A 15,788-nucleotide genomic window follows, 5' to 3' on the forward strand; every position below is an offset into this window, starting at 1 on the left:
GAGAGAGCAAAGCCGGAGTGCTTTCAAAGGCAGGGGTGTAGCAGCTGGAGCAAAGCAGTTCCCGGCCATCCATCCGCAGGGAGGCTGGGCAGGCCGTGCACGAATTTTTAATTAAGGGGATAAGGTGGGTGTCACCGGGGCACGGGATGACAGAGGGGACACAGAGCTTTTCCCTCGTGTTCCCTCACCTGGAACCGAAGGCGTAGCCCCGTTATCCCATTACAGCAATTCCCTGCAGTTAGCAGAGGCAAGCCCCACGCTGACAGCAGCCATCCCCCTGGGGAGCAGAGCAAACGAGCTGGCTGACACGAAGGAAGCACGGAGCAAGCCGTGTCACAGGGCTTCCCCCGCAGGGAGAGCTTCTCCTCTCGCTGCCTCTGCCTTTACTTTGCTACTCGAGGGTTTGGGCAAGCCCCAGACAGGCGCTCAGTACTTCAAGAGGCTCACAGAAGTGATGACTGCCTTTAGTCTTGCTCGGAGTGGTACCTGAATGGCAATGAAGAAGGCAAAAGAGACGCTGCCAAGTCAGTAAAGAATGAATTGTTCTCTCAGCCCTGCTGGCCTGAGACTCAGATTCGCTTTTATTTTTTTTTTTTCCCCCTCATGCATCATCCACCTGCACCATCACGAAAGCAGTTTGGGCTTCAAGGACTAAGAAGACACCTAAACAGGCTTTAAAAAGCCAGTAAGGGAGACTGGAAAATTACCAAAGCGAAATGTTAACTGCTTCTTGTCGTTTCTGCAACACAGCCATCCACACCTCCCTTCCTCCCGTGCCCCGGGAGGGAAGTTCTGCCTTGCTCCCCGTGCCGGGGGACTAGAGCACAAGCGCTGGGCCAAAGGGAAAAGCACAAGCTCAGCGCTCCACCCTCATTAAGGGAGAGAGGAGCTGGAACGCGGCGCTGTTTGGCAGAGCTGCCATTCACCTGAGGGACACGAGGCTCCCAGCAGCAGCTTTCAAAACCCTTCATCCCTCAGGGCACCCCGGGCTGGTTCTCTCCCTCCTTCTCGCGCCTGTCCCGCGGGGTCCCTCCGTTTGGAGCGGCGTCCCCACGCAGGCAGGCAGCAGAGCAAGGAGAAGAGCAAGACAGGCGTGACAAGGGATGGGGAGAGGGAGCTTCACACACCAGGGCCTGGCGAGGTGCTGTCACACGGACACGGGTACAGCAGGCACATTTGCAGCCCGCTGACCTTGGAAAAATAACAGAGAGGGAGACAGAGAGCGGCTTGCAGAGCTGGGAGAGGGGCTGCTGGGCCAGGGGACTCTGCCACCTCGCTGGGGAGGGAGAAAGGAAGGCCACGGCTCTTCGTGGGCGCAGCACTGTGCCTCCGGAGGAGGCAGCTCCACGCAGATTGCCTCCAGGACAGATGCAGCTGGAGGGGTGGAGCTGAGCTCCCTGCCATCCTACAAAACCCCCATCGTTAGGCTTTAATTCCACAGGCAGGAATTCGGCCACGCCGCCGTCCCGAGCACAGGTGGACGCAGGGATTTCTGCAGAAGAGCTCACGAGCTGCAGCTCTGCTCGTCTGCCGATGGACGGACACGGGAACAGGAACGTGAGAGCTCTGCCCAGACCTCAACACGGGGCTGATGCGGCCATTCAGAAGGTTTTCAACGAGGGTGCTCCACCCCGTGCATATGTTAAACCCAGAATTAAAGACCTGGTGGATCCCAGAAACCCGTAGTAAAACAAGGAGCACTCCAAAGATGAGGTTTACAAAGCACGGAGGTAGCTAGCACTTGAATGAGTGCCCCGAGGCTAAAAGTACCTGGCTGCTTTCCATCAGTGCAGTTTCTTAAGAGCTTCTGAACATTTTTTTTTTTTTGCAGGGATATTCAGAGAACCTGAATGGAAAGCTACTTCGTCGTTAGCCCTCTTCAACCTGCTTCTCAGAAGTTTTGAGAGAAGGGGAAGGAGCCAACACGTACAAATTAAAATTTCAGTACTAGACAGGTCAGAAACTTCCACATATGTCTGCTGAGCTTATTCCCAAAGCCGTCGAGCTCTTCCCCCTTCACCCCTCAGGACAAAGAGCTGCGGAAGAGGCAGCCGTGGCAGGTGTGAGCGGCAGGGAGGGAGCACTTGATGGATTTTGCAGGCCCTGCGGCACAATTACAGAAGTTGAGGAAAAGAACTGCCAGACAGAATGGGAGCAGTGGTCATTTAATCTGACGTTTCGGTCCCCGGCAGCAACCAGGACCAGATGCTTCAGAGGAAGGTGTGAAATCCTTGTAATGGGCAATAATGGAATAACCTCCCTTCAAGGAAGTTGTTCTTTTCCACACATAGATGCGCAGCAACCAGTTTATGCCCACAGAATGAATTCACAGGCTCTGAACAACATTTATCCTACCTAAGAAGAACGAGGACATCCTCCCTTTCGTATTTAGCCCTCCTTTAAAAGCTCTCACTAAGCTGGTCCGCAAAGAACAGCTCTAACACCTTTGTTAAATCCATTCATGATTTGCTGCCTTCAGTTTCACCAGCAGCTCCTCGGCTCTCGTAGCACGAGGCAGGACAGACAGGGAGGAAGAAGAGCAAAGTGCTGGACAGGGCACCTGGGCGACAAGGGCAGGAGCAGCTACGGATTTCTGAGCAGCTGCTGAGCAATGCAATGAGACCGCTCGTACCCCTCCTCTGATGGGATGGAGGCACAGGAATTCTCCAGGGTACAGAGGAGGCCACAATTACGGGCTGGGAACCGGGGATTACAGGACAGCTCCTTCTTACCGTGTAGGACGACTTGCTGGTGATCTCCAAAAGCTTCTGCTTTGCTCTCCGCTCAGACTCCCGAGCCTCCTGAAGGTCTTGCTTTAGCTGATCGGCCTCCTTTGCCCTGCGAAGAAAACCAGCAAATGGCAAATATCAGATCAGAGCCCGGAGGCGACAGGTTACAGCGTAGGTGTAAAACAAGTAGACATTTGTTCCTTAACAAGACCTCAACTAGAGAAATCATTTGAGCAAGGGCAACGCTGGAACCTCTGACACGTGGGACACTAATTAGCACAGAAACCCAAGCCACAGAAGGGCAGCTCTGACACGAGCCCTGCGTGAGCAGCAGGAAGCAAGGCTAAGGGCCAGAGGAGCATGCCAAGATGCCAGAACGGGAAGAACACCTTCAAAAGTTAAGCTCAGACTTGCAGCAGGAGAGGCAGTTTTCTGCCTGGTAAGTCTCTACTAACATACAAAAAGAAGAAAGCACCCAAGGCTACACAGCTTTGCCTGCTTGCAGGGCCCAACGACTCTAAAACAAGTACCTAGCCCTGAGCCTCAAGGGCTTCCTAGGTCACCCCTACCCCTCCAGGGGAAGCTTTCCTTTGCCAGACTGAAATCTGAGTGGAGATTCCACAAGTCAGAGGTAAGCAAGGATGGAAAAGGGCAGAGTCTGTCCATGCAGAAGGGCTGGAGCCAAGCAAGCTCACACGGGAAGGCGTGATCAATTGGAAGGAAACAAGAATGATTTCTTTCTCGCTTGCTACCAAACGCACGATGGGGCCTGGGTTCTGGTATCAAAAGGATGGCAACATCAGTTTTATCAAGAGACAGAGTCCGGGAGCTAGGGAGACCTCACGGCTAACCTGAAACGAACCTCACAGCTGCTAAGGAGAGCTGAGCACCTGAGAAGGAAACACAGGGACAAAGAGATGATAGCAAACACAGAACTGACAGCCAGAAGAAGAGAAGAAAAGCAAAACAACAACAGAAGCGTTAAGAACGCTGTCAGATACTTTCAGAACGCAGTGGGTGTTTGCAGAAATCACCCCCAAGTTTTTGAGCTGCTGCTGTCAAGGCGCGACAGGCAGAGCGCCAAGGCCCGCAGCACCCTCTCCCCCGGCTGCCAGCCCCTTTCCCTGTGGCTTTCACCACGGATCTCTCTCCCCGAGACAGCTTCAGAGAAAGGTCTCCAGCTCCAGGGAAAGCTCAGGGCTGTAGCTGTATCGTTTCCTACCCAGGGACAGCCTAGCTGTGGCAAAGTGTGAGGCAAGGAGAAAGGAGCTCAGCCTCGGGGCCGTTTGCTGCTGGGCAGGCCCGGAGGCCAAAGTGCTGGACGGACTAACGTCAGGAGAGAGCTGCTCTCGGGCTAAGTCAGAGTGGGGCTGGAAAAGCAAAGCAGAGGCAGCTGCAAGGTTGTACCCTCTGACCTCCTCTCCGACTCCTCCGCCATTTTCAGTGCCAACATCTCTGCCTCTAGCACCTTCTGTTCCATCAGCCGCTTCTCCTCCTCCGTCCGGATGGCCGTGGCTTTGATCCGCTGCATCTCTTGCTCAGCCTCTGCTGCTTTCTGAGCCAGGAGCTTGGCCTCCTCCTCCGTGATCTGAGCCTTCTCAGCCAGCAAGTCTGCTGTCTCTTCAGACCTCATCTGAGAACGAAGGCACGTTAAGCACACCGAACATCTCCCCAAACATGCTCTCAGCCCCCGGGGCAGGGCCACCATGGCTCCTCGAGCCCCTCTCTCCCCCTTCCACAAAATCCCGCAGCCTCCAAGACCTGGATGTGCCCAGGCTCTGTCCCAGTTCATTTTCCTTTGTGCTCGTGCCCCCACAGGCTGTCTGGATGCAGTAAGCTCCAGCCAGCCTCCCGGTCGCTGTCCGCCAGTGGCAGTTTGAGAACAGCCACACAACAGTCGCAACGCGCCTCCTGAAACGCTTCAGCAGCAGAAAAGAGTCGGGAACAGCTGCAGTGCCTGGAGAAACAGCCGCCCAGACACTTACCAGAGCCTCGTTGGCCATCGTCGCCTCCTCCTTTAACTGCATCAGCCTTCTCTCCAGCTCATCCCTCGTCCTCTCAGCCTCTTCTCTCATCTGCTTCTCTCGGGCCAGGCGCTGCCTTTCCATCTACACGAAAGGGAAAGGGGAAAAGGGAGAGACAACACGCGTCAGAAATGCTTTTTACAGGACCAGAAACCAGACACTGCTTGGGGCTTTGGGCACAGGACTGCGCTGCCTCCTCCTCTCTGCTCGTCAGCGAGGGGGGCTTCACTGAACAGGGGCTGTGAGCACACTGTGAGCACGCTGAGCACCAGGCTCCTCTGAAGAAGCTGGCACTGCTCCGAGACAATCCCCTCCTCCCTGGGCAGGCTGCTGCCCCCCAGGCTGCTGCAGGAGGTTGTATCCCCAGACAGCATCTCCTGAGCAGCCTCATAGGGCAGGCTCAGGCGAGCAGGGTCCCTGGAGCTGCAGCTCTTGCTGGAGTTACTCACAGCGAGTCGAGCAGGCTCACGGGCAGGCTGAGGGCACCTTCAGAACAGCCGAGACTGACACGTGGACAGGCAGGAGCCTGAAGGATGCGCTGACTGCTCCTTCCAGACACACACGGACCTACTCCGGCGTGCCGCACGCTTCTCTTCACTTGGAGAAGAGGCTACGAAAATCGTGGCCACAAAAATCGTGGCCACCTCTACCCGTCCCTACCACAACCACCCCCCTGCAGCTACAAAAGGAGCTGCAGAAAACAGCAACGCTTCCCCAGGAGGGGAAAAGCCAAGTCGTGCAGCCACAGCGTGCCACGCAGCTGCCTCTCTGCTCGCCCAGCGGCCAAGGGGAGCCATCGGGTTAATTAACACGCCGGGCTTGAGCGCTCCAGCGCCACGGGGCTGGGTGCATTATAAATATCCACGCCACACCCCGGGCTCGCAGCATCGTGCAGGCCACCTGCCGGGTTTAATAAGGGAAATAAGTGTGACAAGACATTTCTCGGCTCCTCGGACACCGACTGCGTTCTGGAAGCAGGACGCCCACTGCTCCGGCTCGGCTTCCTTCCATTAAAGGCTCCCTTCATCAATTATCGTTCCGATCTGCATCCCGCTCAGGGCTGCCATTAACAAGGAGTCCTGATGTAAAGGGACTGTGTGGAACCAGTTAACAGCTGTGGTTCCTGGGGAGGGAGGAGAGAGCGTGCCAGACGGCACGGCGGTGAGCTCGGGAGCGGGCAGCCAGCCCAAGCAGAAGCCCGACCCCTCCTGACGAGCTCCAGAGCTCTAAATTGGAGAGCTCCGGGGAAGAGTTAAGTTCAGCTCACCCTCAGCACCCCTCTCACCTCTCCCAGCAGCCCAACGCGAGGTCTCAGCTCCAATTTGCGTTACCCAAACACTTCAAAAAAAAAGCTCACGAGACCAAAACCTGTCTCTGAAGCCCTGCTGCCCAGCGGAGCTGCCCTGCTTGCCCTTGCAGCAGCACTCGTGTCCTGTCCCCTCCTGCCACCCCAGCAGGGAGAAGCGCTTCAGGAGGTGCCTGCGGGACGAGCAGCTCAGCCCTAGCTCCTCCAGCACTCCGTGGACACGCTCGAAGCCAAACGAAGTGCATCAAATTAGCAGTCCCTTGAGAGCAAGACTCTCCCGGTGCGACTGGCTGCTTCGGCTTCTGCTGCTGCTATCTAGCGGCTCTGGTGTGAAACGGACATTTATATTCCGAGCAGCAGCGCTCAGATTAGCTGTGTGGGTTTCAGTGAGTAGAAGAGGTCTACGAGCAGAAAACAATGATTCATACAATCCAATTTGCTGATATATACTCATTGGCTACACGCTGCTGCCTCCGAAGAGCAGTTTTCGCTGCCTGGGCTGACCTGCGGCAGATAACGGAGGGCAGGGTGGAAATTAGCATGCAGGCTGCACGCCCCGGCCTGTCGGGGTGCATTCCATCACCAAGTCATTAAAAAAAAAAACGAGATGAAGAGCCACAGCAGAGCACAGCTCCCCCTCGCAGCCCCTGCTCCAGCTACAAGCAGCCACCCCGGCTCCCGAGGCAGGGCAGGACGCACAGCCAGCGCCGGGACAGCCAGGTTTGCTCTGCCCTCCCGTCCTCCCAGCTCTGCTCCCGACTTGGGGGCTGGATTCTGGCTGCCACCAGCCTCCAGAGCCAAGGGGAGAAGGACGGGCAGGGCGAGAGCGAGCTGCTAAGGAGAGCTGTTGGGCTGGCCCTTCCCTCAAAGCTGCTCCATGTGCTTGATGTCACGCTGGAGCCTGTTCCTCCCCGAGTTCATTTGCATTTCTGATGCTGGCTCCCGGCCCGGCTGCACGAGATGTCTCTCACCTGCTTCCTGGCTTTCTCCTCCCTCGCCTGTGCTTTCATCTGCTGGACCTCCAAGGAGTCTGCCTTCCTCCTCCTCATGAAGAGATCGTGGTTGCCGATACACAGCTGAAGGATCTACTCCAGGCAAGGGTGAAGAGCGGAGAGAAACAGCTGTAGGTGTGCTGACGAGGTGTTTGCACCCCTGACACAAAGAGCTACCAAACTGACCCCAAACTGAGCCCTCGTACCCACGAAGGGGCAGGGAGCAAGGCACGGCCTCGGTCCCCCACCAAACACCCTGGCCATCATCGGCTCTTTGCTCCCTTTCCTGAGGCTCAAGGTTAACTCGTGTCTTCTCCCAAAAGGGCAGTTAAAGCACTCAGATGGAAAAAAAAAAAAGAAAGGAAAAATATTTTCCATCGTGAGTAGGACCACAGGCAAACAGAAGGCTTATCGAGAGCTGCCTTGCACGCCTTCAGGTATCCTTGCTGAAAGGCTTTGAGCCTCTGTGTGATTTCTTCCGCTACCCAAGGAGTAGACAAGGGAAGTGGCAATAGCAGGGGAGGGTTAGCAAAGCTCAGAATGTTTTTAGCGAAAGCTCGGAATGGTTTTCAGCAATAATAGCAACTTCCTAAGCTCTGATTCTTTTCTGAGAGGACCACTTCACATGCCTGTCTTCCATTTCACAGATCTCAAGGGACTAAGGAGTCAGAGGAGTTACAGCACTACGACCCTGATGAGTGCAGGGAATTAAGTTGTTGTGAGAAAGCCCCCGTGGCATGCAAGTACAGGACATCAAAGTTCCCCTCTCTCTCTTACAAGGATGTAAAAGATATCCCCTGCTGCCTTCCACAGGTCCGTTGTACAACCAAACGGTGCACAGCTGCTCCAGAACCTGCATCAAAGCTCCCAAGGCTCCAAAGGACACCTCCAGACACTAAACCCTGAACACCAGCTGAAGCTGTGTCCCACACGGACACTGGGCAGAGCAGTTAAACGTGGTCCCCTCTGTCCTCACACCAGGAGAGTGTCCCGAGCGGGGATCAGCCTTGGAAAAGCCAGGGCTACAATTCTGGTGTCAGTGCCTCACAAAAAAAGAGGGAAACCTACACCACAGGGCAGAAGGGAAGGGATTGGCAGGAGAAGAAAATGGACCGTGGAGCAAAGACTGGGCTGAGAAGAAGGTTTTACTTACTACATGCTTCTGCCATGCAGGTCAGACGTACCCTGAGAGCTCAGAAAGGGAGCACAAAAACAGAGGAGCAGGGGAAAGGTTCTGTGAAGGAGCTTGGCTTGATCTTCCCCCTCCTCTTCTAGAGGCTATGATTGAGCAGTAACCACTAAACCAAATCACATCTACAGTCCATCCAGGCCAGCACGCTCCCTCCGAGTGCTCGAAGGAAAAGCCCCCAAAGAACATTGTCTCGTACTGCCTGCAGAAACAACTGCTGCAGACAATAAAAATTACTCTGTCTGTAGACTTACCAGCTTATTCACACGCAGCTTTGATGAATTGAATTTGAAAACATCAATCTTCTTGTCCAACGGCTTAATCGTAAACTGAAAAGGAAAAAAATAGAGCGGGACTGAATTATCTGAGTGCTCTGCATTTAATAAGAACGCCGCTATAAAAGCCTCACGGAAAGCTCTGGCTCAGAGGAGGTCAGCAGTGGCAGACAAACATGGCTGGGAGCTGTCCCCGTGGCTTTTAGCCAAGCAAGGGAACCAGGAGCAAAAGCCACCAAGGAGATGGAGCAGCCGTGCCCAGCAGCGGGCAGCCTCTGCAGATCACCTTGCACAGGGCAGAGGCAGCTCCGCAGCTTCCCAGATCAAGATGCTGCTCCCCTGAAAGCTGTCGAGGACTAAGAAGGGACAGCAGAAAATGAAGAGGCCTCCAAAGGGAGGAAGAACCAGCCCGGCTACCCCACGGATGGGCAGGATTGAATTGGGAATAGGGCAACGGGAGCAGCTCTTCTTCCTGGTAGCACCTCCACTCGTAAGGGCTCCTCAGAAGGATTTTTCTGTGCATTTTGCTCTCCAGAACGCAGCCACGTCACGAGACTGCTCTGCAATTCAAAAAGCTTATCCCCTTGCTCTAACATGCACTCACACTCTGTGCCAACCGAGCAGCTCTGACCTTGTCCCGGGTTCACCCTCCTCCCTGCACCTTCCCACCGGGATTTCTCTCCAGAGGATAAAGGTGGAACCAAGAGTGCCAGTAACACAGCCCCTGGAGAGACAGAAGGCTCTGAACCAACCAAAGGGTACTTGAAGAGATGGAGTGCTCTGCAATCCTGCATTTTTCAGGAGGCATGCATATATTTCATCACTCCCCCTCACGCTACAGAAATAACTGGCTGAAGAGCTAGTGCTGGAGCAGGCAGCCTCTGCCCATTACAGCAGCCCTATTTGTCAATACATTGTGCTGCCTGGAAAGGGCTCGGCAGAACTCGCCCTGGCAGTGTTTTGTTTTGTCAGTTTAAGAGCCAATCTTTTAAGACTTTCACACAGGCAGACGTGCGTGAACGGCCCCGGGCTTCGGCTCCAGCAGCATCCACGCCAGCCACCGAAAGCCACAGCAGGAATAGGCCGGAGGAGGAATTGTGGTTCCACGCAAACAGTCAATCTTTGTTACAACAGATTAAATACCTCTGTCGTGTCGATGTAGCTGTCATAGCCAGCTATTAAGCCTGTTTACTATCACGTCAGTTCCACTTGTGGTCACCTTATTAGGCAGATCCTTTCCCCAGGAGAAAAGATCTGTTACAGTTTTGTGTCAAGGCCCAGTAACGGGGCCCTCAATCCCCAGATTTCGGAGGCAACGCATGATCAGGCAGCCTCCACCGCACTGCTCTGCCACGGGCAGAAAAGTCTTTTGAAGTCATTGAGAGCTGAGCTGGTTTGCAAAGTTACAGAGCTCTTTGTTTTTGAGCAGGAAACCGAGTGAGAAGAAATCCAGCATGGCCTTTTCCCCCCAGAACTTCACCAGGCATGCAATAAATGCAGCCGATGAGAAACCTTTAGCTTTTACCCTGATCAATATCATGTCTGGATTGGAAAACACTTTAATTAAAAAGTTAATTTTCTCCCTTACCATGAAGGCAGCTTGTTTTCTTTCAGTCACAGATTGAAAAAATTGAGTGGATCGGTTTCCCATCCGCAGCCAATTTTCCTGCTATTCTCCGCTGGCTTTGGTGGCCAGCAATTCTGAAGATTTGTATTTACAGCCTGGATTTAATAAATATCTATCTTACAGTGGGCTTACATTACTCAGCCTCCTAAAAAGATTCCAGCTGTTAGGCCAAGCCCAGCCGCCTGAGAACCCAAGATGATGTAACGAGATGGCAGGAAGCAAGAGCTCTTCTCACCAGGAAGACCTCTCACTACAGCTCGTAATTCAAGGGCCTGTATACAGTAAAGAAGGGATTTCAACTCCTGAACTGTGAAATTTGGGCTAAGCACATCAGCAGCAATTCCGTTTGCAAAAGAATTACACGGTGGGTTTGGAGGTAGTCTAAAAGCAACTGAGAGAATAGTTCCCAACTGACCTCTCGTGCACCCACTCCAGGAAAGCTGCAGGAAGACCAAGAATGAAGGTTTCAGCTGGAGGAGCTGAGCTGCCCTCAGCTACGCTGGTAACAGCAAGCACAGCAGACAGAAGAGCTAAGAGAAGTCGTTTTAAATTGTAGTTGTGGTCTTACAGGTACTGCCCCCCGAGAAGAGGGGAGCTGGATCCTTACCTCCTTATCGCTGTAGGAGATGTTCCGGATCTCATTCCACGGGAAGGAGATTTTGGGGGTCAACCTGTTGTCTGGGTCGTAAATGTGAAGACCCAAGGCGTCTACTCCAAGGAGCAGTTCAGTGCCCTTTTTATTCTAAAGGGAGGAAAGAAAAGAGCAGAAGACCCTTTTATTCGACTCAGAGATGACCTGACACGAACCAAGCCACTGTTAGCTTCATGAATCAGCCCCGAGCAGCGACCCACCAGCACTGCACATTAAAAGGCCTTCTGCCTCCTCCCGGGCAGCAAAGCACACCGCAGCCATCTCCCACATCTGCTGCCTCTCACAGGCTCAGGGGAGCACAGAAGATAAAGACATCACAAGAGCTACCCCAGCAAGGAACCCTGAGCACCTTGAAGACGTGACCCCCAAGCCGCACTCACCCTAATTGCAAAATAGTTCACTCCGTACATCTCCAAGTCCTGAGCTATCTTCAAATACTCCATTTCTGCTTCGTCTCTGTCAGACAAAAAGAAAGGCCGGTTACAGATGTTTGCATGATCAGAGGGAGTCAGATGGCTGCTCTTTCTGATCCTGAGCGCACACACTGCTTTAAAACCTCGACTGCCTCTATCGCACGGGTCAAGTCTGTCTTTGCTAGCGGGATCAATAAAGTCCAACAGCAAATCCCAGCCTGCAGCTTGCCAGCATCTTAATGGCTGCTGCTGCCCGCCCGGCGAGACACAGCATTTCAAGCCTTGCTTTGTCCCAATCCCTTAAGCATAAAGGGAAAATCTCCGCTTGGGAGGCCCGTGGTTTTGATCCATCTTACTTTAGGAACAGCTCCCACAAAGAGCGTTTTACCACCCGTGGCAGCAGCACATCTCCTGGCAGCAACACATCTCGTCAGCCTGACTTTCTGCCCAGGAACCCCTATTTCTTCTCCTTCTTCGTGCAGGGCTGCCTCCGTGCCCCCCTGCAGGTGCTTCTCAGCCCGTCAGTGACCAGCAGGGCACAGGCACAGCCACCAAAGCAAGCTCGTTGCCTTTTGTGGGTCTGTGACAGAGCCTTGCTGGGATCAACCCTGCTGAGCTCTTCCATCCTCTGCCCAAGCCTTAAAACTCCCCAGGTTGAGGGATCCTGACCCCCAGGCCGCTCCAGCACATGCTTACCTTGCTCTGCCTCGGTGCTCTGCATACCAGGCTGTTATCCTCTCCTCCCACATCTCCGGGGTCATCTGGTATAGGTTTATTACCTGAGATAGACAGGGAGACAGAGACACAGGTCACACTGCCACTCTTGTCCCAGTCCTCCAGCAGCACCCCCGAGCCTCCCGGCTGATCTGACAGGCGCCTGCCTCTTCTCCCAGCAGGGCACACTCAGCCCCACAACCTCCCTAGGGTTATTTAACCCTCCAAGCAGTCCTCAGGTCACCGAGAGGAAACACAAGCAGAATGAAACTCTGAAAACCACCGGAAGGAAAATACTTGCTTCTGGGTTTATTAAAAAGTCAGATAAATACTGCTTTCTCCTCCCTCGGTAGATCTTTTTGGGTTGTTTGCCTCGATAGGGAAGTCCAGCAAAACCAAAGCAGGGGGCTCCCCGGCAGGCAGCCCCTCGGAGCCCCTCTCTGCATTACCCAGATGCTACCGAGCTTGGAAATTTGCTCCTCTGCACAGTCAGGCTCCTTACCCGCTTTGGAAGCAACTCCTCCTGCGCCAGGAAGCCTCGCTTGTGCACGTTGGGATCATAGTCCCCATACTGCAAAGAAGCAGAGACATCAGCGTCACCAGCAAAACTCCTCACCCCACAAAACCACCCCCAGGGGAGCCAGCACACAGCCCGCTTACACCCTCCGGTGTCATGGCCCATCGGGGCTGCGGATGTATGCAGCTCGGGGAATTTAATAAATGCATTTTCTTTGCCCTCCTTTTGCTCGTGCAAAAGCAGTGGGGCAGGGAATCAAGACGTGGACAAAGACCTGTCCCCAAGGGCCGATCGGTACCAGTGCAGGTGAGGCAGGAGGCATTGCCTCTGCTGCTGTTCCCCTTCCTAATGAACAAACGTTTAAACTAATCGACAGGAGCTGGGCAGGCAACTGCAGGCTCCTCTCAGGCAGGTGTCAGCTTTTCTGCCAGAGGGGCTGCTCCTCAACGGGGCCGCGGAATCCGATTTGGGAAGTGCAGGCAGTAATTACCAGCATTTGTTTAGATTTACATCTTTTGGAGCAGCATTATCAAGTGACTGAGGACTCCAACTGCCTATTAGCAGATTCAAAAGGCGAGCGTCCCTGCAGTGCATGCGAAAACGAATCTACCTCCTCTACAGCACAAGAGGGCAGGAAACAGCCAGAAAGCAGCACCTCAAATAACCCAGCGAGCTGAAGCAGAGAGGATGACAGATGTGAGGCACGTAGAGGAAACGCTGCCATTGCCATTCACCTCCCGCACCGGTCCCGCTCCGACGCCAGGAGCTGTGTTGGGCTGCAGCCCCCCGAGCTCAGCACCAGCAGCCCACAGCCCAAAGGATGCCTCACACACAGAGAGCGGGGATTAAAGACACAAATATTGATTTGGAGCCAGTGCAGACGCAGGAGAAGCATGTCACAGCCGACACTGACTCAGGTTCCAATTAATCCACCAAAAGCGCCCTGGATTTCATTCTGAAGGGTGCTGAGCAGTGGCAATTGTCTGTCCCCCAGCTCAGAGCTTCTCGGACAGCAGCACACTGCAGGTGCACGTCTCCTGGACCCACAGCAAGAGGGAAGAGCAAAATAAAAACACACAACTAGCGAGGGAAGCACCTCTGGTAACCTTGGAGAGGTGGGAAATACATCACTTCTAGGGGATGAAAATGAGAGCAAATAGGATTAATGCGATTATTTTTTTGTTGTTGTGATCTGCTCTGGAGATCCAAACCTAAGTATGGATTATGTGCTTTTCATACGGTGAAAAATATTGGCATGTCCCAAAGGAATATCTGTACCGAGAGGGAGCCTGGCTGAGGACATTAATTATTCACAACCGAAAAAAATCAACAAATGGCTTAAGCATTGCAGTCTACGTTGGCTCAAATGATTCAGCAAACACACTTCCAAAGACCTTTCAATTAAATAATTACTTCCCAACTGTCATAGAATTTTAATTCCTGTTAATTGCATGGCACGATTAATATTCATGGTTCCACATGGAAGTTGCCTTTGCATCATTCATACCCCTGGCCTCTACTGCCACGGGCACGTTCGGCTGCCAGCTATTAGCACTGAACAGTGTTTGTTTGGGGGAAAAAACAAACCCGAGACCCCGGGGCTGGCACTGAAGTGCTGCAAGATCTGAAGTACCGAGAGCAGCAGGGCAGAGATTTGCATCTGAGGGGCAAGAGATGGAAAAAACCTCCCAGATGTTGGCATTTCGTGCAGGGACGCGTTATCCAACAGACCCGAGCCTTTCACTGCCCCTTGAAACCCAAATCATCTCCAAGATCTGAGAGTGGTGTGGGTGGCTTGATTGCAGGTCTAAAGGGGAAGACACGTAGTAATTCCCCAACCGAACACAAGGATATAGAAATAAATAAGCTTTTTCCTTTTACAGCCCGCCTGCCTGCTCAGTTATTTCAGGTAGGAGGCTGAGCAGCGGTGCAAACTTGGCTGTCGAGCAGCTGGCTACATCAGATGCGAGCACGCTGATGCTTTGTCAGGCTGCCACGGCCCTAATCATGCAAATCAGCACGTTATTAGAGAAATTACCGGGCTCAGTGGCTGCTTTCTTGTCCAGAAAGGACACCATTGCCCTATTTAACGGGAAGGAGGGGACTCGCAACACCTTTCTGTGCAGCTCGGGGCTGGGGACACGCTTTCTGCTTCCCCCTTCCCTGAAAAACAGCAGAAGGGGAAGCCCTGCTCCGACCTGGTTACAAAAAGGGCCGCAAGGAAAAGCCACGTCCAAAGCAGATGTGAAAGAAGCTTTAGCTAAGACAAGAAAAGGTACCCCTCTTCCATCTTCCAACCTCTGCAGAATCAAGATGTGCAAGGTGAGGAGAGGTGCCCTGCTCCCCGTCCACCTCCTCAGCATTTACCCAGGGGTTTATTCGTTCTGGCAAGGGGATGTGTCATCCCCTGGGACCCTCAGCTCGGCAGGTCAAAGGAGAAAAAGCCAAGCGAGCATTTCCTCATACACTCTAATAAGAGCGTTGGGTGTTTCATACAGATAGAGATGGTTTTTTAAGCAACTCTTTTTCCCTGGCCAATGAGTCTCTCTAAGAAAATATGATTTCATCAATACTTTATGAGAAGAAAGCATCTTTTTTTAGCAAATCCAAGCATTCAAACACAGTATTGCTGCACGCCACCCAGCGCTGGACTCAGACAAACTGGGCATGGACCGATGGGGCTAGACCTGGCTACAGACACCCGGCTGTGGCTCTGCGAGCCAAAACCTCTCCCTGAAGAGCACCCAAAAGTTGCTGACTGTGCCCACGAAGCTGTGGTGATAATGTAGCTGGACTGCCATTGGGCTCCAGCAACTCCTCGTCCTTCCCAGTGACATTATCTTTGCACACAAGCTGGAGATTAGCTGGAAAACTCAATTTAGTTCATGTTACATTACGGGGATAAACGACTTCTCTCCAGCAAGGCGTCCCCAACTCCGAACCTGGGGCTGCTCCCTCTGTCACAGGAGTCCCTCTGCTTCTGGCTGCTGCACACTAGCCAAAGGTCCAGGCTCCAGAGTCAGTGCTCTTCTAAAAAAACCCTTGGCAAAACACTGACTGTGGGTCTAAAGGAGAATTCAGCCAAGGGACGAGGGGAACTTAATGACCACTGAGTTTTCCCTCTGCCTAGCGAGGCCAAACATCCGTGATCAAACCTCAGACAAAGGGAGGAATCAGTGAGAGATCTCTACCACTGCAACAACATCTACGGGGCAAATTGCAGCGCTCAAAATGAAGCTGTTCTCACAAGGACAAGCCGTGGAGCTGCCAGTCCCGTTGCTGGTTTGCTGCTGGCTACAACAGCAAAAGCAAGGAGCAGATTCCAAAAAGACGGGGCTCGGGGAATTCTG

At 53.4% G+C, this 15,788-nt stretch overlaps 1 protein-coding gene across 4 annotated transcripts in view; it reads right to left on the minus strand.

Moving 5' to 3' along the window:
* The window catches only part of NF2 (neurofibromin 2), a 34,628-nt gene that overhangs the window by 11,182 nt on the left and 7,658 nt on the right, over nt 1-15,788 (minus strand). For all 4 annotated transcript variants that reach the window (XM_032199246.1, XM_032199245.1, XM_032199248.1 and 1 more), the window contains exons 5-13: nt 12,424-12,492; nt 11,904-11,986; nt 11,175-11,250; nt 10,750-10,884; nt 8,495-8,569; nt 7,031-7,144; nt 4,715-4,837; nt 4,145-4,362; nt 2,733-2,838 (exon numbers count right to left, since the gene is read on the minus strand). In XM_032199246.1, coding sequence (XP_032055137.1) covers nt 2,733-2,838; nt 4,145-4,362; nt 4,715-4,837; nt 7,031-7,144; nt 8,495-8,569; nt 10,750-10,884; nt 11,175-11,250; nt 11,904-11,986; nt 12,424-12,492 — 999 coding nt within the window. The remainder of the gene's footprint in view (nt 1-2,732; nt 2,839-4,144; nt 4,363-4,714; nt 4,838-7,030; nt 7,145-8,494; nt 8,570-10,749; nt 10,885-11,174; nt 11,251-11,903; nt 11,987-12,423; nt 12,493-15,788) is intronic.

Source organism: Aythya fuligula, chromosome 17 (genome assembly GCF_009819795.1).
Source record: "Aythya fuligula isolate bAytFul2 chromosome 17, bAytFul2.pri, whole genome shotgun sequence".
NCBI lineage: Eukaryota > Metazoa > Chordata > Aves > Anseriformes > Anatidae > Aythya > Aythya fuligula.